This window comes from Platichthys flesus, chromosome 15, assembly GCF_949316205.1.
Source record: "Platichthys flesus chromosome 15, fPlaFle2.1, whole genome shotgun sequence".
Taxonomy (NCBI): Eukaryota; Metazoa; Chordata; class Actinopteri; order Pleuronectiformes; family Pleuronectidae; genus Platichthys; species Platichthys flesus.
In genome coordinates this window covers 13,609,450-13,624,100 of record NC_084959.1, presented here as the reverse complement: position 1 = coordinate 13,624,100, position 14,651 = coordinate 13,609,450, and the positions used below count along the sequence as shown (strand labels likewise).

The 14,651-nt window shown below is 41.0% G+C and overlaps 1 protein-coding gene across 1 annotated transcript; it reads left to right on the top strand.

Moving 5' to 3' along the window:
- Nucleotides 1–21: 21 nt before the first annotated feature.
- On the top strand, nucleotides 22–12,751 carry cnih2 (cornichon family AMPA receptor auxiliary protein 2; the record flags this gene model as incomplete). The annotated part of the gene is given in 6 exon segments (XM_062406131.1): nucleotides 22–1,273; nucleotides 3,961–4,029; nucleotides 7,071–7,118; nucleotides 9,214–9,326; nucleotides 9,408–9,551; nucleotides 9,704–12,751. Coding segments are annotated over 6 exon segments (498 nt in total). The 3' UTR covers nucleotides 9,732–12,751.
- Between the last annotated feature and the right edge of the window lie 1,900 nt (nucleotides 12,752–14,651).

Sequence of the window (14,651 nt, the reverse complement as noted above, 5' to 3'; positions counted from 1 at the left end):
GTAGTTGCTCTGCAGGGTCCTTGGTCAGATTCTCCCCTTTTCTTTCCCCCTCAGAAATTAATTGTTCCACTCCGCAAAGGCAGATGTGAATGTTTTCTGGAGTAATCTGGGGGATGCGTCTGAGGGAGAGATGCAGAGCAGAGAATTCTGACATGGTGCCGACCCAAATTGACGAGGAAAGAGTGGACTGTTCAGTGGCGGCAGACACGTCTCCAGCCAGACACAGGTATTCTCTACTCGACACTAAGATCAGTCCGGATCTTGATCCATGCTAATTTAAGCTTTCATCAATATCGTGCTCTGATCATGTATTTTGTGCATTGGTAACATTAAATAGTCGTTTGATTTGTAACCCAACTCCAATATTTGGACATCTCCTTTCATTGCAAAATCAACATTGGCAGCCAGTAAATTGCTTTGTGAGGGAAAACTGTGTGATGCCGTGGAGAAATATCCACGATCAGATTCAATGGACGTAAACATTTCTAAAAAATGTACTAATACAATAAGTAATATACCAGGAGAGTGTATGTGTAAGAAATAACCCAGCCAATCTATATGTTTGTTTACGTACGTGTTGAATATGAAATGCGTCATTACCAGTGCTCTTGATTTAGAGCAACAGGATGAACTGAAAGCCATAAGACAAACTACTGACCTATTATAAGCCATAACCATCTTAGACAACATCCTGTTCAAAACGTAACCACTGTGCTTTCTAATGACAAGAATCCTGTGCTTCTGTTGTCAGCGTGTCCAGTCGCACACTTACTGTGAGGAACGAAAAGAGTATGTAGGTTTGTCTAAAGAGAAACTACAGGAGGAGGAGGATACAGACTTATTTTGCCTGTCAGAGACTCAAAAGAAGGGCATCAGGGCCAACAGCAGACATGTAAGTGCTTCCTAAATCAAAGCGAGAGAGGAGGGGGTCCATCCGCTGTCAAGAGACACAAAAGGGGACAAAGACACAGCCTGAGTGGAAGTGAAGCCACAGTCGACCTGATTATTGTTGTTACTAAAACTGAGTGCTTTACCTACCTGGACAACACAGGCGCGACCTGCGTCAGAGGTGGAAAACAGACCATAACCTCTACTAAAGTAGAGGGAGCAATAGATTCCGAGCAGAGAGGAGGACAGGGGTTTCCCTGTCTTCTTCTTTCGCCTTCCCGTCGTCAGCATGGCGGACACAGCAATGGCATTCACCTTTGCGGCCTTCTGCTACATGCTCACCTTGGTGCTGTGCGCCTCTCTCATCTTCTTTGTCATATGGCAGGTGAGTAGCACAGTGCACGCTGGGTCCACAGCACACACACATACAGTGAGAACTAAAACGGGCGCATGTAGAGCCTGAGAACACTCCACACTGCATCCCACACAGGCAGACAAACGCATACACACATCCCTGCACTTCTATCTCAGCAAGGACACTTATCCGGCATAATGCATTCCCTACCCCCTACCCTAACCTTAACCTTCACAATTAAAATGACTAACCCATCTTTAACTTAACCCTAACCCTAACCCTAACCTAAACTTAACACTAACCCCCTTCCAATATCCCATTTAAAGTGGATCAGAAAGTGAAGACCGGACAAAATGTCTCTAATGCTCAAGCTCAAAATGGTCCTGACATAAATATCTGTACAAGTATTTAATATACACACACACACACACAAACAAACACACACACACAGATAATTAATGACATGCATAAATGCCTGCAGCTAAATCTCAAACCACAGTGAACTTTTACTTAATGGGACCATCTGAACTCTTAAAAGCCACCATCCACTTTGCTCACTGGGCTTTCAAATAACAAACCCTGGCGACACTCAGATACAATTTTTTTTGGATGAAACACCTCAGAATATAAGAAGAATGTGTAAAACTCAGGATGAAAACTTGATAAAAAGATTTGTGCTTTTTTTCATCTATTTACTCAAGGATTCAAACTTCGAGCTGACCTGCTCCCTTGGTGGTTAATCAATAGTTGAATCAACTGGAACTAGTCTGACCCTTGTTAAATTCAAAAGACAGAATTCCAGCAGACTCCATCTCCCTCACATAATAGAAACATAGGATCCCAGAGTACTGACCATAAATTTGTTCATGTAAACAAGGTGTTTGGCTACAGCAACCTGCACGTAATGAGAGCAGGGAGGCGAAACAACATAACCAACCTAAATCTTGCCATCCGTCAGTCTCCCATCAGGTCTGTGGCATTTTGACTGCTATTTGCACAGAGATCCCATGAGACCGGTGCACCAGTGTCCAGACTCCACAAACTCTAAAGCTCTGATCCCTCACCTTCAACATGGAAGCAAAAATAATGTGAAATACAATAAGAAAAACATAATTATGAATACATGACTTTAAATGACTAACGTACCAATTGACTAAGTGGGTGAGAAGATGAGTCAGTGAGTGTATCTGTGTGTGATAGAGACGAGGAGAAGAATGCGTCTGGCTCCGCGCTCGTGTTACTGAAACACTCACCGTCCTATGATTATGTTCACCCCTTCCCCCAAGGCTGCCTCCACCAGGAGGGTTCAGCACCCCGCTTCTACGCAGGCTCTCCACCAATCGGAATCGCTGTGTCGTAACCATGGCACTCACTTAGGGGCTCACCATGTCGCCATGGAAACTGCATCTGTTTACAACAGAGCTAAGTGCGAAGGAAGATGAGGGAGAGACGTATGGACTCATATAGGCGAGACCAGCAGGGCTGTTGCTATTTCAAACGCAGAGAAGGCTTCACTGCTGTCAATCATCGGCGCGGTAAATCAAATGCTGACGCTCACTTAGCTGCGAAAAATACCTGTTTTTTTGTGACTCTGTAATGAGCCATTGAAATGAAGCATGCTATTTAAAAGCAGAATGGATGACAGGCACAGCAGGGGGCCTATACGCCAGCAATTATTATTATTTTTCATAGAGCAATTAATCAGAGGGCCAGAGAGAAAAATTACACTTCAAAACAGAGCGCAGTTAGTGTTAGCAGTGTTGTGAATCTACAATTCCTCATATATTTTTACATTAAGCGCAAAAGGCCAAAGACATACAATTATGGAGGGTTTCATTTGGATGTTCGGTACTCCTGCATAACTTTTTATCCAATTCCATAACTTTCAATGTGACAGCCTTCTGTGTGTCCATGGATATTCAGTTTCTACTGAGATCAGGCACATGGAATAAAGACTTGCCACGAGGTTTATGGGAGATGGAAATCAGAAAATAAGGGTCACACCGAGAAAATGGATACTCAGCAGGGCGCATACATCGGCCAAGGTCCAACAGTCCCCTTAAATTCAATCAGGCTGCACCAAAGATAGAAACTCACTTCCATAAATGTGCCTTCATTTTTTCATCATGGGCCATGAATAATTCCCTGCATGGGAAATCAGCGAAAGATAAAAAAGAAAACCAACAAAAAACGCCCTACCTCAAGATGAAAAAAAAAGTCAACATCTGTCCCCTGATCCTCACAGAAATCCATAGTTGACCCATACTACATACTTCTACCAACTTTATTTTTTTATGTAATCGTGCTTAAAAACAAACAAACTCAGCAACAAAAGGGCAGACGTGAAAAACATAACCTCCTTGACAGAGGTAAGAAACCAGGAGGAGAATTGAAATTTCAGCTTGTCAGATAATGGTATAAAAAAGAATAGGTGCTCATATAGAGAATACAGGGGGAAAGGACAAGGCTGTAATCACACATGCACATGTTAACCATTCCATCACCAAGTGTGTTCAAGAAAAGTGAGCAGTGTGGCTGCAGCTGAGCAGGATGCACTCCGTGTGCTGCACAAGATGATGTCTTATGAGTGTTGAATTGAAGATTCCAGCTGTGCCTTTTAATTACACTGTATATACATTAGATACAGCATTTGCTCTCATTGTGATTCTAAAGGTAACCGAATGTAAACAAACTCACACACGTCTGTTATTTTTCAGATCATCGCTTTTGATGAGCTGCGCACAGACTTCAAAAACCCCATTGATCAGAGCAATCCCACCAGAGCGGTAAGAACCCTGCTGCTTCATTTCTTTCAGGAGTGATCAAAACCTCCTGCTCACACAGAGAAATCCCTTCCACCCAGTTCCAAGAAGAACACGTCATTGGTTTACACAGAGCGACCCAGAACAAATCCAAGGTTTCACTGGGACATTATTGCCCATGACCTTCAATTTTGACATTATAAACAGGCCGGTTTCATAAAGAAGGTTTGTAAATAAATCAACGTTTCATTAGAAACCCACAGTCGTGCATTTGTAATCATTTAAAAAATGATTTCATGTAAATTAATGATTTGTATTGACACCTTTCTGCGTTTATCCTCTCCATTAATCCTCCAATGTCAAATATTTGTCATACCTTGAAAACAGTAACGGCTAATCCAGGAATTCAGGTGATTGCAGCATCGGGCTAATTTCAACGCTCATTTGCATCCTGATTGAAAAAATCAACCTTCTGCAAAGACGTGACCTGTTGGCTCAGTCAATTAAAGAGATTGATGCAAGTGGAGCTTCTGTTTGTAGAATGAGAATCTGCACAGTCGCCACACAGGAACGTCCACATTTTTAATAAAATAAAATAAAATAAAAATCTGCAGTTTATAACATGAATTGTCCTAAAGTAAGAGCAGGTATTTCTCTTCTCTTCCTGCAGCTTTGCTTCTATTTAATAAATCTAATTTTCTCTTAATCTTTTAAAAACATCTATTAATATTCAGTCAATATTTTGTGGCATTATTCATGCAGTGCGTTAACAGCAGTGGTGAATGTCCCTCTCACATGGTAGCTAATGTTCTAGAATTATGCACCGGAACCTCAAAGTGAGAGTGATGGGGAGTGGGAGAGAAAACTGCCGAACAAACAGACAGTAGGAGTGTGGAGGCACGCCAGCTACAGGGGGGCGGACACACTGACTGCAACACCTGTACAAAAGAAGAAAAAAACACACACAATGCAATCAAATGGAGCAGCTCTGGGGTAGACAACGCTGGGAAGGTTCAGACCAAAGAGGATGTTTTGCATTTCCTCCGCAGATGAAGGTGGAGAGGTGGAAAAGCATCATCCAAAAAACCTTTCCGAGCGTACTGACGGCAGCGCTTTGTATCAAGGCTGTTGTGTTGGATTGCATATCAATGTACAGGTGTTTTTAAAACTGTAGCAGACGACCTCAACTTCAGAAGTAATAGGATCTGCCAGGATTCGCTGCTACTCCCGGTCGCTCCCAAACTCAATAAACTGCAGAACAGAACAGGGACTTACATGGCGACAGCCTTCGAGAAAATCAACAGCAATGATCTCTGATGTTCAAACAGCTGATGCAGTCGGCAATAAAAAAAAACAGTAAACATTGCAGGGGGACGCACTGGAAGGGAGTAAACATGTGATTCCAAATCAGCTGTATGTGCACAGCTATGTATCACAGTCTCAAATGGAGACGTATTGACATTGTGTGAAAACACAGAGTTTTGTAGACAAAATGTGGAAAGCAGAATTATTGCTTCTTGACATGTCTAAAGGATGACTCAGCCCCATAAAGAGCAGTGTCATGTTGAGAGGGTCCAGTATCATAACTCTCAAAGTATTATTATAATAATAATTATTAATTTAATTATTACTATTAAGATATTAATATCATCTTAATTTTCTCTATAATCTATCATATGGTAAGGTCTCAACCTTAAAGCTTGAAGTGCCTTGAGATAATGTGAGTTGTAATTTGGAGCTACACAAATAAAATTGAAGCATGAAGAAACACAAAACAAAAGTCATTTATTTCTTCACTTTAGATTAGATCACTAATCATATCAAACTAAATACATTTTCCTCTATTATTTGATTTGCGTATTGTGAAATATCTCCACTGTCTTTGATTAATGTCTTCAGTTGTGCGTCTATTGCTGGAACAATACAATATTCAGAGTGAATCAGGATGACCTGACACAAACTAAAACACCTCAGGTAGATTCCAGGGCTGCAAAGTCCAAGCAGACCCACTGCAGAACAATTATGTATTTGCACAATAACAAACCGTAGAGTGTACAGAGAACTCAGGATGTGTTGCACAAAGCAGACACAAGAGTAGAACATACATAGGGCAAATTAACAGCTGCAAATAAACAGTGAGGATGGAGAACCAGATTCTTGCTGTAGATCCAAGGCAAAAATCGACTTCCAGGTCACCATGGGAGTCTTGAAATTGTGGCCACAGATTCATGAAAGGTGCAGCATGTGGCTCCAGCTGAAGGGAATGGACATCTCAGAGGGATTAATACAGGAAGTTGGCACCCTTGAACTAAGAAAGATGCCTCAATGTGTCATAAAATAAGAATGAGAGCCTTTTCAGCTGTCTCATTCGAGACCAAATCAAGTTATACAGCCCTGGACTCACAGCGTGCGGCTGACAAATGTCTCACTATTGGTACTTTTGTTTACCTGCTCTATTGGCAGCCTGGGGCTGGAGAAGAGATGGATATAATAAGTGAATAAACTGCAGCAAAACTTCTAATTTCCCTTTGCAAGCCAAACAACGGCAGCAGAATAAAACATTTCCTGGCTGCTAATTGGTAAACGCAGGAGGAGATGGATGGATTCATTTCTCTAATTGATAATTGGGGCTTCCCTCATGCCTCACAGGAGACTCGAAGCTGTTTACATGGCAAAGTGCCAGAGAAGCTGCACCATACATCACTGTCACTGCCCCACATGTAGCTGCAGTACTTCTCTAATGATCAACAGATTTATTTAGTTTAGTTTGAGCAATGGTTAGTTGGATAATTATTATTCATGGGTAGTTATTTGTTACCATAAGTATGTTAATATTGTGTATTTCTGGTTCAGAAGGACGGGTATCACTTGTAAACATGGAGGCATCTTAACCTGCTCAATACATTTATAATTAAGTAAAAATGTCTCTATACGTTTTATTTACATGTCACTAAAATGAGTCAAACTGAAAGGCTTTAAATCTCAATTATCTAATTTTATTTCAAATAAATACACAAAAATATCAACAGCATGTTAATCAGACTTTCTTTATATCCACTCCACAGAGGGAACGGATTCTCAACATCGAAAGAATCTGCAACCTGCTTCGCAGAGTGAGTAATCGCTGTTGCTCACCTGCTCCCGGCAGATGACTAGAACAGAACCCGCTCAGACAACCATGACCATTGTCTGTCTGACCATTGTGTTTGCGTTCTCTGATTCATTTCACACGTAACCCATCCTCGCCACCCGCCATCGCTGCACTTTCTACGCTCACACGCACACGCACACACACACAGACACACACTGGCTTTGTGCCTGTTGTGATTTGATTTCTTTTCTCATTTAAAGGCTTTCATGAAAATAACTCAAGGTCTATACAAGTTGTCATGCTACTGGAATTTGTTCTGGCCTTCTGTGTATGAAGCCACTGATTTGCAGATGTTTGCTAATATTGACAGATAGTTTGATTTATTGATTCATTCGTTTCCATATTGGTGAGCTGCAAGGAACCTAAGTGCCACTGACACCTAACCACTCCATCACCCTATAATTGAAAAATCAATTAGATGGTACATATACTTTCATTACCTTAAATGTAGTGCATTTATGGATAGAATAGCATCTATCTGCTGTAGAGGGAGATGGTGCACAAGAAGGTAGAATAATAACAACTGTGTAACATTAACTTCAAAAATTTGAGCGAAGATCAGTTTTCCAGCAATAAGAGTACATTGGCATTTAGTTTTTACCCCCTGGTTTGTTTAATTTTAAACTGCTAGACAGATTTTTTACTTATTATGAGTTGAGAAAAACACATTCAATTTTGGCGCAGATCCATAAATCAGGCATGTTTAGGGGACTGTGAATGAGTAAGTGAAAATTGGTGCAGATTCATATAAAAATCCGTTTGGGCCTTGGTTGAAGCATACACACTCCTCATTTTAACTTAATGTTTTGTGTGACATTGTGTAAATGCCAACTCAGCCCAGAGGCTTATTTTGCCCTGTTTATAGAGACGCTGTATTTGTCCAGTCACTAATCTGTCTTGTCAAACAAAGAAATCTGCTGATTTACGTGTTATTCCTTTAAAGCAGCTAAAATCTGTATTTTTTCTGCTAACGATCTTCGTGTAATGAAAAGAGGACACCTCTGTGGGAACTCACTAAGTGTAATCTCCCAATTCTGCCACCTGAATCCACTGTGCACTATGCACAGCACCAAACAACACATAGACAAACGTAACAAATAGCTGGATAACATGGTGAAGTCTTAGGCAACACCAGGCGTTATATCCTTTAGATGTGAGTAAAAGCAAAGCAGAATAGGAGTTAGTGGAAGAGCCAGATTGCTGAATCTGTCATGCAGACACTTGTCGCCATTTTTCTGTCGCTGATTAGGTTTCCCGCCCGGAAAGATAACGTCTCCATTGATATCCAATACACTCTCATTATTATCTCAGTGTTTGGTCCTTTCAGGGAAAGAGTTGTCAACGAGCACAAGACCAAAACTATTTGTGGATCTGTGGTTCAGAGGAGTAGATCAAGCCGAGAGTAATTCAGTAAAAGTGCTTACTATAGTATTATTAAAATTAGCCTGTATCTTAATGTTAGTACATTATTATTACAACATTGTGACTGAGACTCAGCCTATTCCGATACCATTGTATTTTGTTTCTTTAACAGTGAAACTTGTTGAGGGAGGCGGGGTCTAATGTTATCTGCGCTGAATGGCTCATTGAATTGGAATTCCCTTCTAATTATTGATCGCCTTTAAAATTGTCCAAAAAAAAAGCAATGAGAACATGGAGTCTTATCCTTACATTATCCATGTGAGGGTTTGAGGGTCATGGGGGGAGTTGGAGTCAATCCCGGCTGACGTTAGGCGACAAGCAAGTGGGACCCTGTACAGGCATCCACACTAATAGCACACCTACGCATAATTTAGAGTCAATTTAATCCCAATTAGCAAGTTTTAAATCACGTTACTAGTCAAGTAAAGTACAGATACATACAAATATACTTAAGTACATGATGAGGTCAGAAATGTATTTAGTTACAAACCGCCACTCTAAAGACCTGTCTACATCCTGTGTGCTCTTAATATTTTAGTTTTTGTGTGTTTTTGCTGCACTGTAATTACCTCATCACTAAATAATGTGCAGACCTATAAAAAGACTGTGTATGTGTGTGTGTGTGTTCTGGTTAGTTGGTGGTCCCGGAGTACTCCATCCACGGACTCTTCTGTCTGATGTTCATGTGTGCTGGAGAGTGGGTCACACTCGGCCTGAATATCCCACTGCTCTTCTACCATCTGTGGAGGTACAGTCCCAGAGCAGATGTCTGACACGCTTCCATCACTCTGGTGACAGAATGAACCAATCCTCACTGCTCTTTTCCCAGGTTTTTACACCGGCCAGCCGACGGGTCAGAGGTCATGTACGATCCGGTCAGTGTGATGAACGCCGACATCCTCAACTACTGCCAGAAGGAGTCGTGGTGTAAGCTGGGCTTTTATCTGCTCTCTTTCTTCTATTATCTCTATAGGTACGTACAACATCACACTTTTTTCATTTACAGTAATCCTTTGCTAATGCTGTGATATTATATGAACTTGAAAAGTTGTAAAACAAGCAGCACAATCACTCCTCTGTCCTACCTCTTTTTTATTTGTTGCCATGGTCTATTTCCTGCTGAAGTATGGTCTATGCCTTGGTGAGCTTTTAACTCACAGGAGATCTGGAGAGAGAAAAAAGGGAAATATCTATAAGAAAGACTGAGAAGAATGAACTGGAGACTTCAACTCTTCCTCTCTCCATGTTCCCATCCCTGGCTTGGGTTTCCAACAGTCAAAACAAGGACCATCCTAGACCAACCCGAGTGATAATGTGAATGTAAAGGTGTCGCCTCCACTCGATTATGTCGCTTTATCCCAGATACTGCTGTCGGTCAGCCAGACGAAGTTTTGGAGAATGGGAGGGGAATCAGGATGAGGACGCAGAAGGTGTTTTTGTTGCCTTTGACCCATTATACGATTTTGACAATATGAAGGGCTGGAGTTTTTTTTCCCCATGCTGCTCTTACTGCTACAGTCGCTCAACTCACTGTGAATCTCCAAACACTTTGGAAAAAGAAATAATCCATGTGCATTTTGAGAGTTTGAAAAGCAGGACTGTGTTGGTGTCATTCCATGTGTAAAATAACTGCTTAAGGTTGTGTAACAGGTTAATAACACTGTAAGAAACAGGCTGAATAGGGCAGGAGACCTTGGACACGTTGTAGGAAACGCAGGAGGCCTTGCAGCGAAATAACACTTTTAACCAGGATGAAAATAAAGCATTGGCCTAGGCATAACCTTGATGATAACCTCCACCAAATGTTGAATTCCACATTGTAACTAAAGCATCAAAGAAATAATCATAGGTTTGACTGTAAGGGTCAATGCTTTGTGGTGTGTATTTAAACAAGTTCTAGTCCATAGCTGTGAGGGCCTATTATTCCAGGTTCATGCTTTCTGAGGAGCTTCAGGCTCAGGCATATAACATCAAAAAAGTTTATATCTAAAAAAACATTGTGCCAAATTAAAAAAATAAGTAAATTTGCCCAAGTGAAAAGAAAAATGATGAGAATCTGTATCTACCTGCTGTGTTGTTACTGCCAGGCCATGACTTTTATTATTTCACTCGGAAACACACGTAAGATCTTGGCGCAATGTTTTTTACTTAAAGTAGAAACTTAGTTCTGTCGTAAATCTTTTCGTATGTGTGCAGGGAGCGCCTTATTCCTATTTCCTATTCCTAGTGACGTTTACTCCTAATCATCTGCATCTATACTATAATCATTTTAGCACAGCAGCTCTTCTCTAAAATGAGGTAGATAATAGAAAATATCATGTACAAAAAGCAATTTCAAAACAGCAAACTAGCAATGTAATAGGATTCATGAGACATGTCGATGCAGTTTTATTCAGTGTGTGTAATGATAGTGTGTGGGACGCCAGTGACACAAGAGACAACAATGACTCTATGACAGCGTCTCACTTATTTAAGAAGTGTAAAGACAGTGAAGTCGCTTCAAAACATCTACAATCATGTAATCAAGGTTTTAAGGGACGTTTTAATGTTTTGCTGATGACTACGATTTGTAAACAGCGAAGCCTATTCTCAGCTGGTGCCACCTTCGCCATCATGTGTTCATACTTTTGATCTAATTGTCAATAAGTGAAGGTCCACTCACTGCCCTACTGAAGTAATTGATTATGTCAAATAACGTCAGGATTATGTCTTAAGTTCACACCCTGATATGAGCATCTGTTCTTTCGGAAGCTAATGTAACTTCACCATGAGTAAATAGTGGATTTCTTGGGAACTATACTCAGCATTCGTAATGAAACGTATTTCCAACAGCAGGACAGTTAATGTGTGATTAAAGAAACTACAGTACCCTGGTTCATCATAATGAATTGATCACGACAGCCAGTTCAATACCGTGGCTCTTCAAGCTTCTTTTAATACTTGGCTTTATCAACAGACACAACAGGAATAAATCATCGCTGGTTCTGGACGTCTTGTGGAATGTGTTGACAATTTAAAAAATGTGGAATATCAACAGACTTGTCCTCTAAATATGTTCACTGTGATGCACATGACACTAGAATGGCACTCAGTGGAGCGCAGACCTCCGCCAAGGCCCACAGAGGAAACTCTTCCCACATATCTGGATATTAAGGATGCCAAGTTCTTCCAGATATATCCTCATTATCTCAGCTACACATTGGTAGTAGTTTGTATTTTGTACAAAACAGCGGCTGAGAATAGATTACCCTCACCAATAAAAACATATATATATATATTTCACTTTAATCTGGTAATCTGGATTTTTGTTCTGATCTGCAACAAGTTGTAAACAGTCATAGATATTCACCTCCTAAATATGCCTGAGAAAATGGCAAAATAAAGATCACTTTGTTAACAAGAATGGCACTTAGAGCGCATACCTCCACCAAGACCCAACCCATAAGTTGAATTAACCATCAACATCTCGCAATGACAAAGAGTTCCTGAATTCCTGGATGGCGTCTTCCTTTACTCATAGCACATCCTTCCACCAAGTTTCATGATAATCCATCCAGTGTTTTTTGTCACAAACAACCAAACAAACCAATGGACTGGCGAGAAAAAATAACCTCCTTAGCTCCTTAGCTCTGTATTTACTAATTGTTAAGGTACCTTTCATTTGGTTTACCTTTCAGGAATTTTCTTGACATTTACTGAATTAAAATGTAGTGTTATCGTTTCCCTGTGGAGCTTTTTCAAGTTGAAGTCATATTTAAACCTTAAATCCCATTTGTCAGCGTCGGAGTCTCTCGGCTGAAGCGACCTCAGTAGTTCGACAGTGCTCATGAAGACAAAGTAGACAGTGTGTGTTGTGCCAAATGATGTTCCCATGAAATTAATCACAGGACACAAACAAACTCTGCCAACAGTGTGAGCGTGTGTGAGTCTGGACAATCAGTATTAAAGCACAGGAACACGAGGGAAGGGGGAGACACGCAGCTCAGTTGAATGTCATCACATACTCGCTCTGAACAAAGCATTTTAGACAACTGCATTTAAGAATATCTATTTGTATCTGTCTTTTATACATTTATCATTAATGTACGCTACAGTCAATTTGGTGGATTACTTTCTATTTATTAGGTTACACTACACTGTACAGCGATTCACATGCTGTGTTCTAATAAAACAGTGATACCAAAACCATGCTCTCTTCTTCAGTGTCTGATTTCGGGCCCATCTGTGAGGAGTTTTGCAGACGCGATGCTCTGCCAGCACCAGAGATGGAGAAAGATATAACTGGATGATGAGGGGGGGATTTTTTTTCAGGAATGACGAGTGGCTGAGCAGCAACGCTGTCGAAAAACAGCTGCACGGCGAAGTGGTTCCAGAGACATTCACACAGCCTCTTAAAAGGCACCGAAATAACTGAATTCAATGAGAGAGCCTCAGTGCTCGGAGGAGAGCTGGAGAGGCAGCGGAGAGAGAGGGTGATAGGCTTTCATTAAAGTCGACATCTCCATTATGCTAACATGTCAAATTATAGGGCCCTGCATGTCTGTTTGAGTAAGTTGACAGACTTAATTTCCACAGCAAGAAATCACAAATTGAAATTGTCACTGCATCTGTGGCACGTTTATGACATTTTGTGACTCCATCCCTTAGCTACCTGTGATTTCAAAAGGAAAAAAGGAGGAAAATGCTGAGTATGTCTCTGGGACACCTCAGGGACTCATTTGTACTGTGTGCGAGGTTCGCCAGGTTACCTCTTGTCTAAACAATGATTCAGACAGAAAGCAGAGCAACAACGAGGCTCCGAGCTCCGAGCCGGCGTTCTCCCTCTGGTTGAAGAGGACTCATCATTCCCCGCTGTCACCATGGAAACTAAATTGTATTAGAGGTTCCTGCTGCCTCACTCTGAGACGCTCACTCCAAACAGAAAAATCCAATTCAAGCTGGTGTGCACGCCTGGCAGCACCGCTCGCCTGTACATGACTGTTTTTTTTTTGTAGCATCCAGTAAATAGAACAGCTTCATGCGGGTTGTCATGACAACCGCACCCCTAATGCTTCTATAGATGACACCTGCTAATGCCAGGACAAACAGACACACACACACACAAACAAGCATGCACATATGCACACAATTGCTCACTCACTCACGACACATGCATCTGTTTCTCATTCCGCCTCATCCCACAGTTCACACTGTTACACACTCATCATCCCGGGCTCTTCCTTTTTCAGCGCCCTCCACCGCGATAATTGTCTCAACTCCTCTCTCCTACGTCTGTGCTCTCCACGTTGCCATGGAAACTGGCTACAACTGATGGGACTGAAATGTTGCGATTGGCATGTACAATTGGCTTGTGCACACACACACACACACACACACACACTAATAGACATACGCACATACAAACACGGACACACACACACACGTTTGCTCATTCATTAATATGCAAGGCACTCTTAGTTGTTGCGTATGGTTATGGCTGTACAGATGTGCAACCACAGGAAAATCATAATTGCAAATATTAAGGTCACAAACTAGATAAGTAAAAATTTAATTCAAGTTTGATGTCAGGTTTTTATCGGGAGAGTAGGAGAGGAAGAGAAAGGACAGCACCACGAGCGAAACTGAACCATTTCATTTTAAAGTTTGCATTTGTTTCTAATCGAAAAAGCAGAAGAAAAAAAAAAAATCCACTCAGTTTCATATTTTTGTTGAATATGAAATGAAGTTGTTGTGATTGAGGTTCTTTTCACTCCACAAATGAAAAGGGAGCAGATGTGCTTTCTTAAAAATGACTGTTTGTGTCCAAGTCTGTGTCAAACCTGTTCACACTGGTGCTTTGATTTGGGCTGTGGATCGTCTGTCCAAACTGAGTGGGACTCACTCCGACTGTCTCATATAAAAAAAAAACAGCCATTGCTTTCCTTTGTCACCAAAGACAATCTCCAATTAACGACATGATATACATTTTTAACAAATCACAAATGTCGACGTTCAATCAAACATCTTAAAATGTTTGACCTTGAAAAAGCATCTTTTTTTTTTAATTAAGACCAAATCAGTGCTGTTATTATTT